Source organism: Ambystoma mexicanum, chromosome 4q (genome assembly GCF_040938575.1).
Source record: "Ambystoma mexicanum isolate Mex_15411 chromosome 4q, UKY_AmexF1_1, whole genome shotgun sequence".
In the NCBI taxonomy this organism is placed as follows: Eukaryota; Metazoa; Chordata; class Amphibia; order Caudata; family Ambystomatidae; genus Ambystoma; species Ambystoma mexicanum.
This window is the reverse complement of record NC_090928.1, coordinates 1,127,410,276-1,127,430,642: the sequence shown is the minus strand read 5'-3', so window position 1 is coordinate 1,127,430,642 and position 20,367 is coordinate 1,127,410,276. Positions and strand designations below refer to the sequence as shown.

Here is a 20,367-nt window from a genome sequence, read left to right as displayed (position 1 = left end):
ACTGCAAAGTACCTCTAACAAACCTGGAATCTAAAATTTTCTTAACTTCAAACTCTTCTTCATTCTCCTCTGTAGAAACTGTTGGTGGTGGTTTTCCCAATCTAGTCCCTAACACACAAGGTTTAACTAAACTGACATGAAATGTAGGATGACTTTTGATACTGGGGGGTAATTTCAGCCTGATTGCCACTGGAATTATTATCTTTTCAATTTCAAATGGACCAATAAATTTCAGACTAAATTTAGTTCTTCCCTTTAAGCGTAGATTTTTTGTGGACAACCAAACTGTTTGACCCACCTGATAATGTGGTGCATTTTGACGTTTTCTATCCGCAAAGGCCTTAAACCTTAATTTACTTTTCTCCAAAGTTTTCTTTACTTTTTCTAAACCATCCCTAATAATAGTGAAACGATGCTCAACCTCTGGGTTGGAGTACTCAGATGGTAACACCTCTTTCAAAAATCGTGGATGAAAACCGTAATTACTGAAAAAAGGAGAATAATTAGAGTCTTTGACAGAATTATTATAACTAAACTCTGCCAACCAAAGAAGATCCACCCAGCTCCCTTTCTCCTGCCAATAAGTTCTGATATATTTTTCTAACTCCTGATTTACTCATTCTGCTTGCCCATTGGTTTGTGGATGATAACCTGAAGAAAGCTTTATCTCAATCCCCAACTCCTTACAGAAAGCTCGCCAAAACTTAGAAATGAATTGAGACCCTCGATCTGATATAATTTGTGTTGGTAATCCATGGAGTCGCACCACTTCTTGCAAAAAGCTCTTTGCCAGATTCCTTGCAGAGGCCTCTCCTATAATGGGAATGAAATGCCCAGCTTTGGTCAGTAAATCCACAACTACTAATATTGTAGCAGAAAAAATACAGGAAACTCCAGGACTCAGGGCCAGTGTTAAAAGTGGATTGTTTAATGACACAATCTGTTGCACATAGTTGTGTGCATACGACAGAAAAAACGCCCTCTTCTCGATAGCGCGTTTCGGCTCCCACAAGCCTTTATCAAATCAGGGCTGGGGCTTACCCAATAACAGAATCATTAAATCCGTACGGCTGTTGTCTGAAAGACAATAATAGGGACAGATCCCAATGGTGGATAATTGTGCTGCTCTACAGTCCCTAAATTGAATATTTACAAACATTTTGCACATTAACATTTGACAGAGAAACAAGGGTTGGTGAAGGGGAGGATTGAGTGGGTTGGGAAAAATACAAAATAAATGTCATCATGTGGACCAATAGCACAATAAAACAGAGGCAGAAAAAGCTGACAAAAATAAGTAAACGTATCATGTTCAAATGACAATAGAAAGAATAATAGATGAAATTGTTTTGAAAGATCAAGGGACAAAAAGAAAAAACGAAAGAAGAGACCAATTAGTTCAATTCTTTCAAGGCAAATCATTAAATGTAATAATACATTTAAATCTGATTAAATACCTGGGGCTTACCCAATAACAGAATCATTAAATCCGTACGGCTGTTGTCTGAAAGACAATAATAGGGACAGATGGTTTTCCTCCTCCAGATTTAACTCGAGCACAGACTTCACAAGTTTTCACATAGTCTTCAATATCTTTTTTCATCTCTTTCCACCAGACCTTTCTTTCCACCAATTCAATTGTCTTACGAATTCCAGGATGACCCACCAACTCTGATTCATGACATTCTTGCACAATTTCCTTTTGCAGTTCTTTACTTGGAAGGTAAATTTTATAATGGACACATGGAAATCCATCAATTAAATGTCTTCCAGAATCCTCCGCAAGCCAAGATTGAATCGCCTTTTCCAGTAATTCCCTTGGAATCTTTTCAAGAAGCAGATTCTCTTTTTTCTTAGTACTTAGAATAAATCTATCTTCTGCAATCACTGGCTCAGGTAATAACTGATTTTCTACCGCATCTGAAGAACTTTGTCGAGATAAAGCGTCCGCTTTACTGTTTAACTGCCCTGGCTTGAATGTTATCACAAAATCATATTCTGAAAAGAAAAGTGACCATCTAAGTTGCCTTGGTGATAATGTTCGAGCAGATTTCAAAAACAGAAGATTCCTATGATCAGTTAAAACTGTTATTGTGAATCTTGTTCCTAACAGATAATGCCTCCATTCTTGAAATGCCTTCTTGATTGCAAGGAGTTCTCTATCAGTAATTGTGTAGTTCATCTCGGCAGGAAGCAACTTCTTGGATAGATAGGCCACAGGATGCAGTTGCCGAGTTTCAGGATGCCTTTGAGAAAGTAATGCTCCAATTGTAGTATTGGAAGCATCTGCTTCAACAAAAAATGGTTGGAAAGGATCGGGATGTAATAAAATTGGTCCAGATGTAAAACAGTTCTTCAATTTTTTAAAGGCCTGATCCGCTTCATCTTTCCACTCAAATTTCATTCCTTTCTTCAATAATTTGGTGATGGGAGAAACAGTTTGAGAGAAATCTTTTATGAATCTCCTGTAAAAATTTGCGAAACCCAGAAAGCTTTGAATATCTTTTACACAAGTTGGAATGGGCCACTGTTCTACTGCTTTAATTTTCTTCATGTCCATTTCCAAACCTTTGGGTGAAATAATGAAACCCAAAAATTCCACTTCTTGGGTATGGAATTGGCTCTTTTCTAACTTAGCAAATAATTTATTTTCCCTTAGTCGCTGTAGAACTTTCTTAACATGTTCTTCATGTTGCAGTAGATCCTTAGAATAAATGAGAATGTCATCAATGTATACTACTACAAAAATGTCAGTATAATCTCTCAACACTTCGTTTATAAAAAATTGTAACGCTGCCGGGGCGTTGCACAGTCCGAATGGCATTACTTGATATTCGAAAAGACCAAATATTGTTCTAAATACTGTTTTCCATTCATCACCTTGACGTACCCGCACCAAATGATATGCACCACAAAGATCTAATTTGGTAAACACTGAAACTCCTTGAATCTGGTCCAACATCACTGAGATTAAGGGCAGAGGATATCTATTTTTAATTGTAATTTTATTCAATGCCCTATAATCGATACATGTCCGTAAAGTACCTTCCTTTTTTGGAACAAAAAATAGCGGAGAAGCTGCTGGCGACTGAGAGTGCCTGATGAACCCCTTAGCCAGATTTTCTTGAATGTAATCTTTCAAATGTTGATTCTCTTTCTCAGTCAGGGCATAGATGTGACTGCAAGGAATGTGGGCTCCTGGTTCTAAATCAATTTTACAATCGTATTCTCGATGAGGAGGTAATTCGTTAGCTTCCTTTTCACTAAACACATCATTAAAATCTTGATAACACTTTGGTAATTCTCCAATTACTGCCCCAATAGAATGTACTATGGTTCCCAATTCCACCAAACCTTCCACTTCTTCTGAACAACTACCGGAAACATCCTCCTGAACTTTTTCCTTACAGCAATTTGTAACACAAAACGAAGAATCCAATTTCACCACTCTTCTTCCCCAATCAATCTGAGGATTATGATACGTCAACCAGGGCATTCCCAAAATTATTTTCAACTGTGGAGTATCTATTAACTCAAACACAATTTCCTCCCAGTGTCCTCCAATTTCAATCCCCAATGGAATGGTTTCATGTGTAATTAAACCTGAAGTCAGTTGAGACCCATCCACCGCTCTCACATTCTCTGGTATATTTTTTACAATGTAAGGCACATTCATATCTTTAACCACATTCCAATCCATGAAGTTACCAGTGACTCCAGAATCAATTACTACTGGACACTTCCCTTTAATTCCTCTTTTATATACAAGGATACATTCAATGTAATATGTGGTACCGCAGCTTGGATTGTATTAGCCACTTGTTGATTTCTGGAACTGTTTGTAGACAAAGAGGTTTTTGGACACCAAGGGCAATTTCCAACAAAATATCCTGATCTACCACAATATAAACATAAATTATTCTGCCTTCGCCTATCCTTCTAATCCTTAGTTAATGGACGTCTCACTTTATTTATTCTCTCTGCATTCCCAGTTCTCAATTCTTTATTTACAAATTCTAATCTTCCCTTGTCAACTCTAGGGAAAACTCTGAGTTGCTCAACTCCTCCTCTTCTACGCTCAGCCTTGCGTTCCCCTAATCTATAATCAATTTGTATGACTAGATTAATTAAATCTTCCCATGAAGTGGATCTATTAACAATTGTAGATAAAGCATCTTTTAACTCCTCTCTCAAGCCTCTATAAAACAAAAATGATTGCTTCTCTTCTGGCCAATTGCTCTCTAATACTAAATATTTAAACTGTGTGATGTAAGACACTAAATCTTTGGTTCCCTGTTTTAACTCTAATAATTCTCCATCAACTTCTTGAGATAATTGTCGTCTGTCAAACATTTTTTAAATTCTAACTTGAAGGCTATCAAGTTCTTTAGCATAGGATTCTCTTGACCAACTAATAACACTGCCCAGGTTGCCGCCTCACCAGTAAAGTAAGACAGCATAAAAGCTATTTTAGTAGCATCTGTATTAAAAGCTCCCGGTCTACAAAGGAAATGAAGTTCACACTGTGTAAGGAAAATTTGGCATTACTTGGCATCTCCCCCAAAACGTTCTGGAGGTGCTAAAGGGACTGGGCCTACAGGTATATTCAAACTTCCCCTACTTATCCCCTGAGAACTTGTTCCTTCACCCAAATCCTCTCTAATTAACACTGGTAAATCTCTACTAGGATTCTCTGAAACTCTTGACTCCAAAGAAATGTCCTCACCCCTCTGGGTAACCTTAGAGTTTAATTCTTCAAACTTAACGTGTAATTCTTGGTTCTCTTTTCGCACAGCCCTCATCTCCTCCTTTAACTCTGAAAACATGTCCCTAATGGAACTTGCTAATGCTTCTGTGGGATCCATATCAGCTCAGGTGGAAAAATTATCGTGGGTCTTTCATCCTGTCAGGGTCCGGCTTGACTGAATTCCACAGGAGCTGATGCTGGCCCCACAGACCCTCACCAGGAGTTCACCTCTCAACCCTTAAGTATAAACTGAGCTGAGAACTCCAAGAAAGGGAAAGGGGAATTTGGAGAAAATAACAAAGGAGACACTGCAGCCCTGCAACCTTCTGGTAGGCTCTGGTATCTGTAGTAAACAAATACACTTGGTTACTTATATATTTATTATAACTTCTTTTCTAAAATTATTTTAAAATAAACTCTAACTTCTTTACCTGTAAAACCTCTGTATAAGACTTAGAGGTTATTTATCTGTATGGAATATCTTGTAAACAATTATCATGCTTAGTGCATATAGTCTCAAGCCATTCAAGTCTCTTTAGAATCCTAAAGTAATGACCCTTGCGAGCACCTTACAGATTTAGATGTTCTTCTTTGCTTTTTAAGTTAATTTAACTCTATGAAGTTTGAGTTTTAAATGCCTGTAACGCTCACCTGACTCCCACGGAGGCTCTGGCCTGGTTCGCGCTGCTGTGACCTCTTCTAAGGTGATGCGCAGGGTTCGGAAGACGGACTGGACCGGGCCCCCAAATCTGGCTTGTCTGGCTCGCAGAAGTATCCTTCTGTAGGCGAAAATAGGGGATTAACTGTCTGCGGGGTAATGCAATCAGCCTCCCACTTTCCCCTCTCACCCTCCTCGAAACCCTTCTGTGATTCCTCGTAGCTTCTCACCTTAGGGTCTGGAAGGACGAGCTCTCCATCCTGCTTCTGATGCAGGGGCGCGTTGGTATCCAGTTACTTCACTGTATTTTCGGATTGGTGAGAACCAAACTTGCTTGGCTTCCAGGTAAGTTTTTTTGATAAGAGGTTCCCCTTGTGTCCATGCATTAATGTACTAATGCTAGTGTCTTTTTTCCCCATAGGGGCCGGGGTACGGAATGCCGGGGAACAGGCACCAACCCGAGATGAGAGGTGAAATCCTTGTAGAAATCAGGTAAGTCTTTAATGAGCTTTTTTTGGTAATGTCTTTTCATTCGCTCATTAACGCTGATGTCTCTTTTTCCCCTTATGGTCCGGGGTCCGGAAATGCCAGGATGCGGCGCGGACCCAAAATGGAGAAGGAATGAATCAACAGGTAAGTCTTAACATGGAGATTTAGCTTTCCTTATTCCCTTCTCTCTCTCACCTTTTGTTCTGGTCTTTTTCTCCCTAGGCACTGGGGCGTGACTGCGAATCCGGATGATCGCTGCTGAACATGGAGGCGCCCTGTAAAGGTGAGTAGAATGCGGCGCTGCAGCGATCAACGCGATGAGCTTTTAAATAAAAGTCTTCCTTTTCAGGATTGTCGGCGAGATGTCTCCGGGATGCGGTTTTAGCAGGTAAGGACTTTTCCTTCTTTTGTTCTCTTCTTCTCTTCCTTTGCAGGTGATCCAGGATGCTGGCAGGCGTGGCAGAAGTCAGGATGCAGGAGCCGACACGGTGAGCGTCCAGCTGCTAGATGCAGAACAACGCGAAGCACGTGTGGCTGTTCGGGTGGGGTTTAAATAGCCTTGGAAGAAGTTCCAGGTATGTATCCTTCCTCCAATCAGGTATGTATCCTTCCCCGACCACGCCCGGATGGTAAATTAGTCCCACAGGTAAAGTAGTTCCTTTCAGGCCTCAAGGAGGCCGGGATCCTGCAGCATGGTCTGCATCAGGTAAGTGCACCCAAGCACTCCCATAATGAGCCTGGCGCCTATGGCGCCAGGACTGATGTCTTTTATGAGCCTGGCGCCATAGGCGCCAGGACACTGTCCAAAGGGCCCCTATATGGGGTTGCTGGGTCCTTCCTTGGGGACTGGATGTCCGCTTTCGGGGACGCAGGGCTTGAACCGGCTCCCCGGGAGCAGGCATCATGACAATGCCTTTGTGAAATGCAGTCATTCTTTGAAGAATTGAATTTCTTTTGCATAAAAATTACATTAAATAGAAACTCATAAACTTTCTTGAATGCTGCTCTCCTTCTGCGTGTGAATCTTTTCTTTTTTACACATATGAACGCATAGTTTCTTTCTTGACACGCGTTTGCGATAAACACGCAAAATCACAAGACGTGAAAAATTGTCCTCGCGTATAAAGTTAACATGCGCATATTAACAAATACACGCACGCGTGAAAACAAGTGTATGCGCGTTAAAAAACAACTCGCGCTAAGTAAAATGGACTTGCGCTCTATCGCTACCGAACACACGCGGTTATACGCAAAGTCACTCACATAAAAATTGTACACGCGTTCAAAACAACTCGCGCTTATTTAAACAATTGACTTGCGCTCTATCGCAACCCAACACGCGCTTTCTTACGCGACGTCTCTCATGTTAAAAATGTGCATGCCCTCAAAGACCACTCACACTATTCATTTGGACACGTGCTCTATCGCTCGGAATACTCGCACGATCACATAACGACATTACTGACGTCACGCAGGCCTCGCGCACGCGTTAAAACAGTCTTGAAACACTTTTCATGCAGTAAACAACTTTAAAACTTGAGCGCACAGTCACCACACGTGTTTCCTTATAGTAAAATAACTGTAAAACATCTTTTCACTCAGTAAACTTTAAAACTCTTTAACTCTTTAAGTTTTCTTATGAAAGATGAAAGTTCACTGTGAAAATCTTTTAGCTTTTAAAAAGAACGATCCCATCTGATGTCTTCTAGTTCACTCTGGCTCAGCAAACGATTTTCTTCTTTGGGAAATCTTCTGAACTCTGAAAGGCCTTACTTAAGGAGCTTAACTAATGTACAACCAGCCACTGAATTACTATGATGAAAGGCAGTTTAGAATCTTGCTCACCTCCCAAGAATCCAAACCATTATCCTATCCGCCAATCAGACAAACCAAACATACTATTGTTCCTTAAACCAATCAGATTAAGTTTCTTTCTCTACATCTTGACTTGGGCAACCACAATGTTAATTCTATGTACAAACTCTTCCTGATTACTACTCCAGCCAGCCCTGACAGTGATCTTGACCAAAAGACTTTTGACCCATTGACTTTGGCCCTAAGCCTTTTTCAGCTGATCTCCTCAATGTAGTCTCGCTTGTTCAATTGCCCTGAGTACTTACCTGTTGGTTTTGCCTAATTTCTAATAACTTTGTCTTTCCCTCCCTTTTAATTTTCTGGAGTGCCATTTTGCTCCCACTTCCTTTTGTGAGCTTAACTTGTCTGGCATTTAAGGGAAGTGGTGTGGCGTATTTATGATTGTGATTTTTACTTGCTTAGAATAGTGAAATGTTATACAACTGTTGAGTAAATAAATATATATTCTTTTACTTAGAAACCTTGAGTCAGTGTTTGCCTGAATCATAGTAATTGCTGTCCTTTGTATAACTATGTGTACTGCTCACTTACTCTTGAGATAAGTCTGCTGCTCCACTACAGGCTTGTACCAAAGGTGAAATTGTACTGTCACTTGTAGTCTTAATTGTGTGTAGTGTTCCAAAAGGGTACTGTATATAATTCTGCCTAACATCCTCCCTGGTACGTTGCTCGATGCCCAGGGAATTGACCCACTTTGTGAGCTTGAGCATGTATGTGTGCCGCTGGCTATGCGTGGTGCTCATGCAGGTCTGGTGGCTTTGGATGAAATCCACGATCAGGCCCACCTCCCCTTCGGTAAAGTTCACCTTGTGCCGGACCTCCTTTGCAGCTCCCATCTTGCTGGACACCACGACCTATGCAGCAAATGGGGCCACATGTGTATGGCATTTATAGTTAATCAAGGGTGGAGGTGCAGGTGTTTGACTCTGCAATGTGTGCGTCATTCTGTTTAGTGGTTTGGGCATGTGTGCTGCATGGCTGGGGTGTGTGCGCAGGTTCCAGGTGCGGGTGTTGTATCTTTCATGTGCTGTGAGGTGCATCTTTTTCCTTGTATGCAACTAGTTTGATGATTGTGGGGTACACGCGTTCTTGATGGTGTCACATGTGTACTGGGCTTGCTGTGTGCGTTCTGTTTGTTTGTGCCTTAGTATGTGTTGGAATGTGTCTGTGTTGCTGTGTGAAGTGTTTGTCCTGTGAGAGCTGTCTATCTTGCATTGTGTTGGCTATGTTGTCATTGTCGGAGCGGTTCTATTGCACATCTGCCATATGGCATATGTTACATCATTCCTTGGCGTAATATCTGAGTCAGGATGTCCGACATGTAATGGGCACTCATCGGTGGTGTACTTTCCACCTTCATTCTCCCTTTCTTGGCCATGTAGTATCGACATTTCAGAGTGTGTGTATTTGTTTTTTGTGGGTTTGACGGTGGGACTGTCGGTGGGAGTATCCATGCATTTGAGGGTGTGTTGGTGGGTGTGTCTGTGTTTTGCTGGCCTGCAGGGTGTAGTGTGACTCGGTGAGTGTAACGCCCAAAGGGTAAAAGTCTGGAGGCGTTTACTATGCGAAAGTGGATGTTGGGAGATGTGTGTGGAGTGTCGTAAGTTAAACCATGCAGTTGATGGTGTAAGTATGGTACACGATGCAGGTACGTTTGTCGATTGCCACAGTGACAGCAAAGATGTTAGGCATAAGTGCGTGGGTACACGCTTAAAACATTCACAGGTTGTATGTGCACATGTTCACTATGTTTGACTTACATTTCCCTTGCATGTTCACTTACACTGGCATGTATTCCGCTGACAGCAGTTATGTGGGTATTTTTGGACATACAGCCCTTTTCTTAGTGAATCAAGCTTGACTTGCATCCGATTCGGTGCACGGAGGGAGATCTGCCAGATTTCTGTATCTGACTTAGTAAATGCGCATACTTGGATGTAACTTACACTGCATGTTTGACTAAATTACTTTTATCGTAACTTGTGCACAAAAAAGGCATACTTAGTAAATCGGTCCCATAGGAATGCAAATGAACAGGTTAAAACAGCTTCTTTTTTAAATAATGTGTTGTGTCTGTACAGTTATTTATAAAACCTCTAAGAAAATCTCACCCATCAGATTCACATGCTGCATTTCAATTGGTGGACAACTCAATTTCATACTCGCACTCTGTGCCCCAACTGCTGTCCCCACTCTCAAGCATGCATTGGAGTCTGTCACTAGATGAAAAATCATATCCAAAGCTGGCTACAATAGAAATCCTTACGCAGCCCAGCTGGCTGTGTGCCCCTTTCCAGACTTCAAAAGCAAAAACATAAAAAGAAAATCCTCTGGGTCTGTGTAGCTCACAGCACATATTTCTCTCCATGTTTCATCAATCGCCAATCTGAATGTTTTACTCAACTCGTTTTCCTGCAAACAATAGCCTGTCTTCCTGAGCTCCCAGCACAGCGTCCATCTTGGCAGGCTTTTCTCCAGTCGCCCTGCACAGGCCTGCTTCAGCCTTCTCGCCTCACCTCATCCTTGGCAACAGTGAAGCCTTCAACTCCACTATCTAGCGTTCTGCCCACAGTAAAATGGGACCTCTCTTATATACAATTCTGACTGTTAAGGAGCTACTCCCACCCACACCATTTTGGTTTCTCATGGCCATGAACTTCAATTCTGACAATTTCCCATAGAGATGGAATAATATTCGCTGAATGGTTAGAAAGTTGGATAGCTAAATTGTTATCTTTTTAACCCTACCTCTTCAAATCAATTGCTTATTATTCAGAAGAGAAGGAACATTTCATCTATGCACAACATCTCTCCTCATGGCTGGCTGCATGAATTCACACAGGATTCACATGGGAAGTAAGATATTACCTCGTATCTGGCTGTTTACATATGCTGCTTCCACACCTCATGAAGTATTGTCATTTACTCATATGTAGAACTTTTTAGGATGTGATACAGGCCTTTGTTTGCCAAGCAGTGCACAGTGGAGGTTATGACCCCCTCTATATCAACTCAGCTCTTTATAAAACAGTAGAGCAGTGCTTACTTTGCTAACATTGCATCTTTCCAATAACATGTTAGATGGCTTCTAATGATGTGCTCAGATTTAACTCAACTTTATCAAACATGTCTAAATTCACATTGCTATTGCAACCTGCACAAGCTGCCCTTTCTAGTAAGAGAAAGTCAGGGCAGGTTGCAAAGAGTAATGCAACAAAGTGAGGTACGATCTGGAACCTTTGTGGACTCCTTATCATGGGGGTGGTCCCAAGGCACATACCTAGTTTACCTATTGGATGACACACACAAAAATCATGTATTGATATGTACAGCATGGTTTGGAAAACAATTGGGGGAAAGGTGCACAGGTACATGAGCAGTGGAGGAATGATTGAAAGGGGCGTGCAGGTGAATTCATCTTTGACAGTGAAGGCGTAGTACACAGAGGGAGCATGTAGTAAATGTGGTCAATTGAAATGTGAAGGCAAACAAACAATATACAAGGAACACTGTGCAGGGCGAGTGATATGGGATGGATACAACAGGATAAATGTAATAAGATCACAGATCTCCCTCTGACCCTGGATGTCCACTGTCCCTCACGATTACCATCTCCACTTCCTCCTCCTTCACCTCACCATGCAGGGGCCACTGGCTTGGTGAGATGTAAGAGAATGAGAAAAGGGGCTCACTGCGTGTTCCCACTGGCCACCTCTGGGCATAGGAGTCAAGGCGGCTGAGTAAGCATGGGACCTGTGAGGCGAATGGGCCGTTTGTGTCTGCAAGCGATGATGGTGGATGACGCAGACAGCTTCCTTGATCACTTGCAATTCCCCCCCTGTCAGCATGCAATTTGTCCCTCAGCCCTGCCTGGACCTGTCTCTCCCCTGCCACCTACTGCAAGCCCACCTTTATGCCCTGCAGGACCCCCCAGCAACTGTCCAATGGAGTCCACACTGCCACCTCCAGCAAGTGCATGGACCTGAGCCATGGTGACATAAAGGTGCAGTTGCAGCAGTCGCTGGGGCGGAGACAGTGCCCTCCATGGGCAGATGAGCTGCAATTGGCACTGTTAGTCCGAGTTGTGCAATAGGTAATGTGGGTCCCTCACCTGCAGGTGGTCAAAGACACATCCATGTGACTGGTGGGGTGGTGTTTTCTGTGGAGTCTGGGATGCGTGTGCCAGTGGTGGTGTTGTGTATCGTGTAGTGTTGTGAGTTGTGTGTGTGTTGTGTATTTGTGTTATGTAGAGGTGTCTGTCCGGGGTCTGTTTGGGGGATTAACGCTCTATGGGGTGACCTTCGTAGAGTAAGGTGATGTGGTGTAATTACGATGGACATGGGTTATGGCCTGTGTGCGTAAATGTGGTTTTGCCTTTGTGCCAGTTTGCATGGATTGTTTTTGTGCTGCATGTATATCTCAGGCACAGATATGGGTGGGTGCGCATGGGTGATGTGCTTACCACAGAAGTCTGTGCCTGTGGCTGGGTCTCGTAGACCAGTGCATACCTCCTCTGGGATCAGGCTCATGGTCTTCTCCTCCCTGGGTGTCATTTACAACTCAGGTCTGGTGGTACTCCTCCAGAAGGGTGTGGGCCTGGTGGAACTGGGTGTACTTCAGTTTGACCCTCCACTTCTTGTCCAACCACTTCTTCTTGATCTCCTCGCTGATACGTTGCTCGATGCCCAGGGCATTGGCCCGCTTTGTGAGCCTGAGCATGTACGTGTGCCGCTGGCTATGCGTGATGCTCATGCAGGTCTGGGTTTTTTTTTGGATGAAATCCACTATCAGGTCCACCTCCCCTTCGGTAAAGTTCACCTTGTGCCGGACCTCCTTTGCAGCTCCCACCTTGCTGGACACCACGACCTACGCAGCAAATGGGGCCACATGTGTATAGAATTGATTGTTAATCAAGGGTGGAGGTGCAGGTGTTTGACTCTGCAATGTGTGCGTCATTCTGTTTAGTGGTTTGGGCATGTGTGCTGCGTGGCTTGGATGTTTGTGCAGGTTCCAGGTGCAGGTGTCGTGTCTTTCATGTGCTGTAAGGTGCATCTTTTTCCGTGTGTGCAACTAATTTGATTGTGGGAGACACGCGTTCTTGATGGTGTCACATGTGTACTGGGCTTGCTGTGTGCGTTCTGTCGGTTTGTGTTTTAGTATGTGTCTGTGTTGCTGTGTGAAGTGTTTGTCCTGTGAGTGCTGTCTATCTTGCATTGTGTTGGTCATGTTGTCATTGCTGGAGCGGTTCTTTTGTACATCTGCCATATGGCATATGTTACATCATTCCTTGGCATAATATCTGAGTCAGGATGACCGACATGTAATGGGCACACATCAGTGGCGTACTTTCCACCTTCATTCTCCCTTTCTTAGCCATGTAGTATCGACAGTTCAGAGTGAGTGTGTGTGTATCTGTTTTTTGTGGGTGTGCCGGTGGGGCTGTCAGTGGGAGTGTCCATGCATTTGAGGGTGTGGCGGTGGGTGTGTCTGTGTTTTGCTAGCGTGCGGGGCGTAGTGTGTCTCGGTGAGTGTGATGCCCGAAGGGTAAAAGTCTGGAGGCGTTTTCTATGCGAAAGTGGATGTTGGGAGATGTGTGTGGAGTGTCGTAAGTTAAACCATGCAGTTGATGATGTAAGTATGGTACACGATGCAGGTACGTTTGTCGATTGCCACAGTGACAGCAAAGATGTTAGGCATAAGTGCGTGGGTGCACGGTTAAAACATTCACAGGTTGTATGTGCACATGTTCGCTATGTTTGCCTTACATTTCCCTTGTCATGTTCACTTACACTGGCATGTATTCTGCTGACAGGAGTTATTTGGGGTATTTTTGGACATACAACCTTTTTCTTAGTGAATCAAGCTTGACTTGCATCCGATTCGGTGCACAGAGGGAGATCTGCCAGATTTCCGTATCTGACTTAGTAAATGCGCCGACTTGGATGTAACTTACGCTGCATGTTTGACTAAATTACTTTTATCATAACTTGTGCACAAAAAAGGCATACTTAGTAAATCGGTCCCAAAGGAATGCAAATGAACAGGTTCAAACAGCTTCTTTTTTAAATAATGTGTTGTGTCTGTACAGTTATTTATAAAACCTCTAAGAAAATCTCACCCATCAGATTCACATGCTCGACTTCAATTGGTGGACAACTCAATTTCATACTCGCACTCTGTGCCCCAACTGCTGTCCCCACTCTCAAGCATGCATTGGAGTCTGTCACTAGATGAAAAATCATATCCAAAGCTGGCTACAGTAGAAATCCTTACACAGCTCAGCTGGCTGTGTGCCCCTTTCCAAACTTCAAAAGCAAAAACATTTAAAAAAAATCCTCTGGGTCTGTGTAGCTCACAGCACATATTTCTCTCCATGTTTTCAGCAATCACCAATCTGCATGTTTTACTCAACTAGTTTTCCTGCAAACAATAGCCCGTCTTCATGAGCTCCCAGCACACGTTCCATCTTGGCAGGCTTTTCTCCAATCGCCCTGCACAAGCCTGCTTCAGCCTTCTCTCCTCACCTCATCCTTGGCAACAGAGAAGCCTTCAACTGCACTATCTAGTGTTCTGCCCTAAAATGGGACCTCTCTTATATACAATTCTGACTGTTAAGGGGCTAGCTGTTAGTCCCACCCACACCATTTTGGTTTCTCTGGTAGGAAGAAGTTTAAAAAGGACGTCCTGGCCAGAACTCCCTATCGCTGACACTTTTACCAGTGCCTCCTCCAGGAAAACTTTCACCGTCATCCTCTTTGTCATTCCCTCGCCAGACCTATGGACCCTACATATGGTCTCTGTGCTCTCTCCTTTCTCTTCTTCTCCTATTAATGGTGGCACCCGATGGGATGCCCTCCTGTCCTCCTTCCACTCCTCTAAGGTCATCATTAATGTTTATGTGAATGGCACCGTCCTGGTCCAAGGCCCTCAGGCCAACCATCTCCTCTTCGATAGATGCTTCCCGTACCTCATCAATTTCCTTTCTTCTCCTGCTGTCCCTCTCCTCCCTCCGGGGCTTCCTCGCCTCCCCCTGCTGCATCCTCCTTAGCTACCTTGCCCTCTCCTTACCTCTGTGCCTCCTCTCGGGCTCCTTCTACACCTCCGCTGGGCGTACCTCTGATTTGTACCCCTCCCCGAAAGTCCTTCAAGGATGGCAACCTTCTCCATATTGCCACTCTTAACTCCCGCTCAGCCGTCAAACACTCCTCTGTCATCTGCCGCCTTCTGGAGGAACTTGACTGCGATGTCCTCGGTCTCACGAGACATGGTTCACGGCCGGCTTTGTCATAAGCGTTGGCACGCTCCTCCCTGACGGCTACAAGATCCTCTCTGTGCCCAGGTCCAACCGCACCGGTGGCGGTGTAGCCCTGATTTTCCCAGAGTGGATTGCTGCCTCTGTCATTCCTACCCGTCCTACTCCTCTTTCGAATGCCTCGTCTGCAGGCTTTCTCTCTTCCCTAGCCATTCCCTTACTGTGGCTACTATCTATTGGCCACCTGGTCAGATCTCCTCCTTCCTCTCTGAGTTGGCGGAATTCTCTTCTCACCTGGTCTCGACCATTCAACTCCTCCTTCTTGGAGACTTCAACATCCACCTGGATGCCTCCTGTTCTTCCTCTGGACTCTATCGCAACCTCTGCAACTCTCTCTCACTCTCTATTCTCCCCTCTGGCCCAACTCACTTTGCAGGGCACACTCTGGATGCTCTGATCTCCTCAGATCTTCCCCTTTCTGTCCCTCTCACCAGTCCTCTCTCCTGGAGTGATCACTTTCTCCTTTCCTCCCTTCTCACCCTCTACACCCCTCAGGCCAAGCCACCTCCATCACTGCCACCCACCTTCTCGGTCATCCGACCCATGAAGTGCATGTCATTTGAGGCTTTTGCCGCCACTTTCTCACCCCCATCTGCCTTTGGCTGACTCTCACCCTGGCACAGCCCTTTCCATGCTCCACTCTGCTATATCTGATACTCTTGATATTCTTGCCCGTGTCATGAGAATCTGCCTGAAGCCCATAGCCAAGTGCAACTCCTGGTACAACTCGGACCTTGTCACCCTTAAACGCAAGTGACGGGTGGCACAGAGGAAATGGCGTCCTTCATGTACATCCACTGACAAACTGGCCTGCCGCCTGCTCCAAAGGCAATACCGGCTCTCTGTCCTCACCAAGAAGAGAGCTCATATCCAAGCCCGTGTCTTTGCGGCATCTAACAACTTGGCTGAACTCTTTAAAATCTGCAAGGAACAGGCCAATCCTGCTGCAGTCTCTACCTCTCCTGTCCCTTCCCAGGCCCTCTGCATGGCACTGGCTTCTAACTTCATCTCTTATACTCAGGACATCCTGTCCTCCCTCTCCTCCTCTCCCCTCCCTCCCTCTACTCCCTGCTCTTCCCCTGGTCCTACTGCAGCCACCTCTCCTCCCTCCTTCTCTGCCTTTCCCCTGTTCTTCGCAAACAAGGTTTCTAGACAAGTCTTATCTATGAAAGTCTCGTCAAAACAGGTTCACCCCTGTTCCTCCGAAACCATCAAGGACCACATCGACTCCCTGGCTCCTACCGTGGCCAACTTCTGCAACTACTCCTTCGCCACTGGAGTCTTCCCATCCCCCCTGAAGCATTCCCTTGTGCACCCCCTTCTTAGGAAACCCTCTGCCAACCCCTCCTGCCCGTCTTATCGCCCAATCTCCATCACTCCCTTCCTGGGCAAACTCCTAGAAAAGCTGGCTATCTCCCAGCTTAATCTCCACACTGTATCTGTTGGTTGTCTTCATGCCCATCAGTCTGGCTTCATAGCTGCCAGAAGCACAGAAACTACTCTCCTGAACATCCGTGAAGACCTGCTCTCCAACCTTGATTCTAACACCCCCTGTGTTCTCATCTTGCTTGATCTCTCTTCTGCCTTTGACACAGTCAACCATGCATCCTGCTCAAATATCTCTGTGATAACCTGGGTATCACCGGTCAGGCCCTGGCTTGACTGACTTCTTTCCTCTCTGACCGACCCTCCCAGGTCCAACTTGGGTCCTCTCCGCTATCATTTTCACTTCTTGCTCACCGCATTGATGTTCTCTGCCCAAACTTTCAGTGCTATGCGGATGACACTCAGCTCATTTTCAGGCTACCTGCGGCCACCTATTCTCTGTCTCTCATCACTGACTGTCTGTCTGCTATCCAGGAGTGGTATGCCACCAATGACCTCTGCCTTAATGCCAGTAAGACCGAGATTCTCCTCATTGGCACACCCGCTCCCACCTTTCACGTCACTCTCTAGCCGGCCTCTCTTGGCCCTCTTCCTGCTCCCACCAGCGAGGCTAAAAACCTTGGGGTCATCTTCGACTCCACACTCTCCTCTCTCCTCACATCTCTGACGTCTCTAAGAAGTCACAATACCAGCTGCATCTCCTCAGAGGTATTCTTCCTTTCCTCTCCTTCCGCAGAAGCTCACTGTCTCCAGAGCTCTGGTTCTCTCTAGGCTGGACTACTGCAACAGCCTTTTTCTAAATCTGCCTGCCTCAACTCTCCGCCCTCTGCAACTCATCCAGTACAGAACTGCAAGATTTGTCCTTGGCTCAAGCCCAGGGATCGTATCTCTCCAGCGCTGAAATGCCTGCACTGGCTTCCATTGGCTGCGAGGATTAAGTTCAAAACCCTTTACATTGTCCACAAGGCCTTCTGGGGCCTGGGGCCTCAATACCTTCAATTCTCTCCTCCTAAATATCTGCCTTCTCTTGCTCTTTGCTCATCCGCCTCCAACTCCCTTAGGGTCCGCCGCTTCTTCAAACAACGTGTTTGTGGTAGATCTCTTTCTTCGGCTTGGGCCTCCCTCTGGAACAGCCTCCCTGCAACTTGAGGAAAACCATCTCCGGTTCCGGAAGCACTTCAAAACCTTTCTCTTTGCTTCTGCTTTTTCTCCTCCTCTCCCCTGCTGACCTCCTGGCTGAAACTGAAACTGCACTGGTTACCTGGCCAGCCTCTGATCTCGGGCCCAGGTCCCTCCCCCGCCAGTCACACACACCTGCACTGCCTGCCTGGCAACCCCCGCACTTGGAGGCTGTTTCTGTATCTCTATAGTCCCACTACTAGCACTTGACACAAGATGTCTGCACTTGCCACCTGCTGGCCGTTAGTTTTACTTATTGTTATTATTCTATTCCCATGTACTGCACTGTCCCTTCCCCCTCGTCCCCGCATTTTTTACCCTTCCACCATCTCATGCACTTGCGCGATCTGAATGACACCTGGCCTAGTCGGATCGTTGTCTGTCCTCCCTTTGTCCCCCCTCCCTTGCCTCATCGCGCCTTGAAACACTTGTGTATAGGCGCGTTATAAATGCCATATCATATCATCGATCCTGATTCTCATTCCCTCTACCTCCCCCCACCCCTCTCTCTCCTTCTCCCCTCCCCTTGAGTAAATTGTTCCATATATTGTACTTCTGGTTTGTTTCACGTTTGTAATAAGCTTCTCAAAATGTTGTATCTTGTTGTTAATCTGTAAAGCGCTTTGGCGTAAAGCGCTATATAAATTCCATAAACATAACATATCATATATCATGACAATTTCCCATTGAGATGGAATAATATTCACTGAACCGTTATAAAGTTGGATAGACAAGTTATCTTTTTAACCCTACCTCTTCAAATCAATTGCTAATTATTCAGAAGAGGAGGAACCTTTATTCTATGCAGATGATCTCTCCTCATGGCTGGCTGCATGAATTCACACAGGATTCCCATGGGAAGTAAGATATTACCCGGTATCTGGCTGTTTACATATCCTACTTCCGCACCTCATCCATTATTGTCATTAACTCGTATGTATTTCATTCTTTCAGTGCTGCCGCCTTGGTCTGAGCAAAAAGAACTTTTAAGGATGTAATACAAGCCTTTGTTTGCCAAGCACCTCACAGTTGAGTTATGACCCCCTCTATATCAACTCGGCTCTTTATAAAACAGTAGAGCAGTGCTTACTTTGCTAACACTGCATCTTCCCAATGACGTGTTACATGGCTTCTAATGATGTGCTCAGATTTAACTCAACTTTACCAAACACGTCTAAATTCACATTGCTATTGCACCCTGCACAAGCTGCCCTTTCTAATAAGAGAAAGACAGTGCAGGTTGCAAAGAGTTATGCAACAAAGTGGGGTACGATCTGGAACCTTTGTGGACTCTTTATCATGGTAGTGGTCCCTAAGCACATAACTAGTTTACCTATTGGATAATCTAGACGCGAGATACAATACTCCAAACCTTCCCTTCCTATTCACCAGATAATGAATCACAAATGTTACCGGTAGTTTGGGGAGTAATTAGTCCTTGGAAAACTTACATGTATACTTAAAAAAAAGTATATTTGAAGCAGTATTCACACATCTAAACAGCAGGTAACTCTCTAGCCCCAGGAATTTTGTACAATAAAATAACTAACAAATAACAAGCAGAGATGATCATCTGACCTACATTAGATCTTGATGCATTCTTTAGGATTTGTTGTTGCCTTGTCTCATTTCACCAGTGTTTTGATGATATGCGTAGGTCGGCTCTGTGCGCAGTATTGCATTCCATTAATTTGCCTCTCAATTCTTGCCTCTCGCTCGGCTCTCATTCTCCACACCGTGGCATCAGCTGATGGCACATGATGCAGAGAAAAATCATAGAGAACCCATGGCATGAATTTGCAATCAAATTCACATATAACAAAATGTGTTTTTCTTGAAACTTTGTATTGAGTTAGGTGTAAAATTTTGATTTTGGAATGATGTATCAGACTATATACTTGCTGTCCCCTAATAAATCAAAATTCTTCTTTTGTGCACACAGGGCATATCTTGGATGACCAAGACCTTATAGAGACCTTACAACGATCAAAAGTTACCTCAAGGGCAATTGTTAAGAGGGTTGAAGCATCAGGAAATACAGAAGCCACGATTAAAGAAGCACGCGAAAGTTACCTTCCGATTGCCACCCGTGGTGCGGTGCTCTACTTCGTCTTGGCAGACCTTATTCAGCTCAGCTACATGTATCAGTTCTCCATGGATTGGTTCCATCGACTTTTTGTGGAGTCTATTGCTTCTGTGAATAATATCGAAGTGCCCATGATTCCCTCGGATTCATTGTCTTCCGTGGCTGGCCCAGTCCGGGCTCCGAGTGCACAGAGAAGCATGGCAGCCGAGCAAAATAGGCGAGAATTCAGCAGTGAGGCTGACCGGTTCCAGGCCCATCTTCATAAAATTATTGATGCCTTGACAGAAAATGTTTACAAGGTGAGGTGTTACACTATATTTATCTAAGTGCATCATCACACGACAAAGCAAGAAATAATGTCATGCATTGCATGCCCAAATAACTTCCTGAAGTGGGCTACTGTTTCAATTGTTTTATAGCAAAACTGTATATTGTCTGAGAGAAAAGTAAGTCCAGGACAGCGTCTGTCTGCACCACAAGGTTTATCAAAATACATATATATATCTCCAGAAAGTGACTGTTAAGCCAACGTCCTGAAGCAAATTCTAACGCAGAAATATAGTATTTATTTTTTAAAATAAGCAACTGGGGGGACTTGGGAGAGCTCTCACATGGGGGAGACGATAGAAGTGCAC

At 44.5% G+C, this 20,367-nt stretch overlaps 1 protein-coding gene across 1 annotated transcript in view; it reads left to right on the top strand.

Annotated features, from left to right (window-relative positions):
* The window catches only part of DNAH14 (dynein axonemal heavy chain 14), a 2,000,441-nt gene that overhangs the window by 1,555,849 nt on the left and 424,225 nt on the right, over positions 1 to 20,367 (top strand). Inside the window, exon 70 of the mRNA XM_069608705.1 lies at positions 19,589 to 20,031. Coding sequence (XP_069464806.1) covers positions 19,589 to 20,031 — 443 coding nt within the window. The remainder of the gene's footprint in view (positions 1 to 19,588; positions 20,032 to 20,367) is intronic.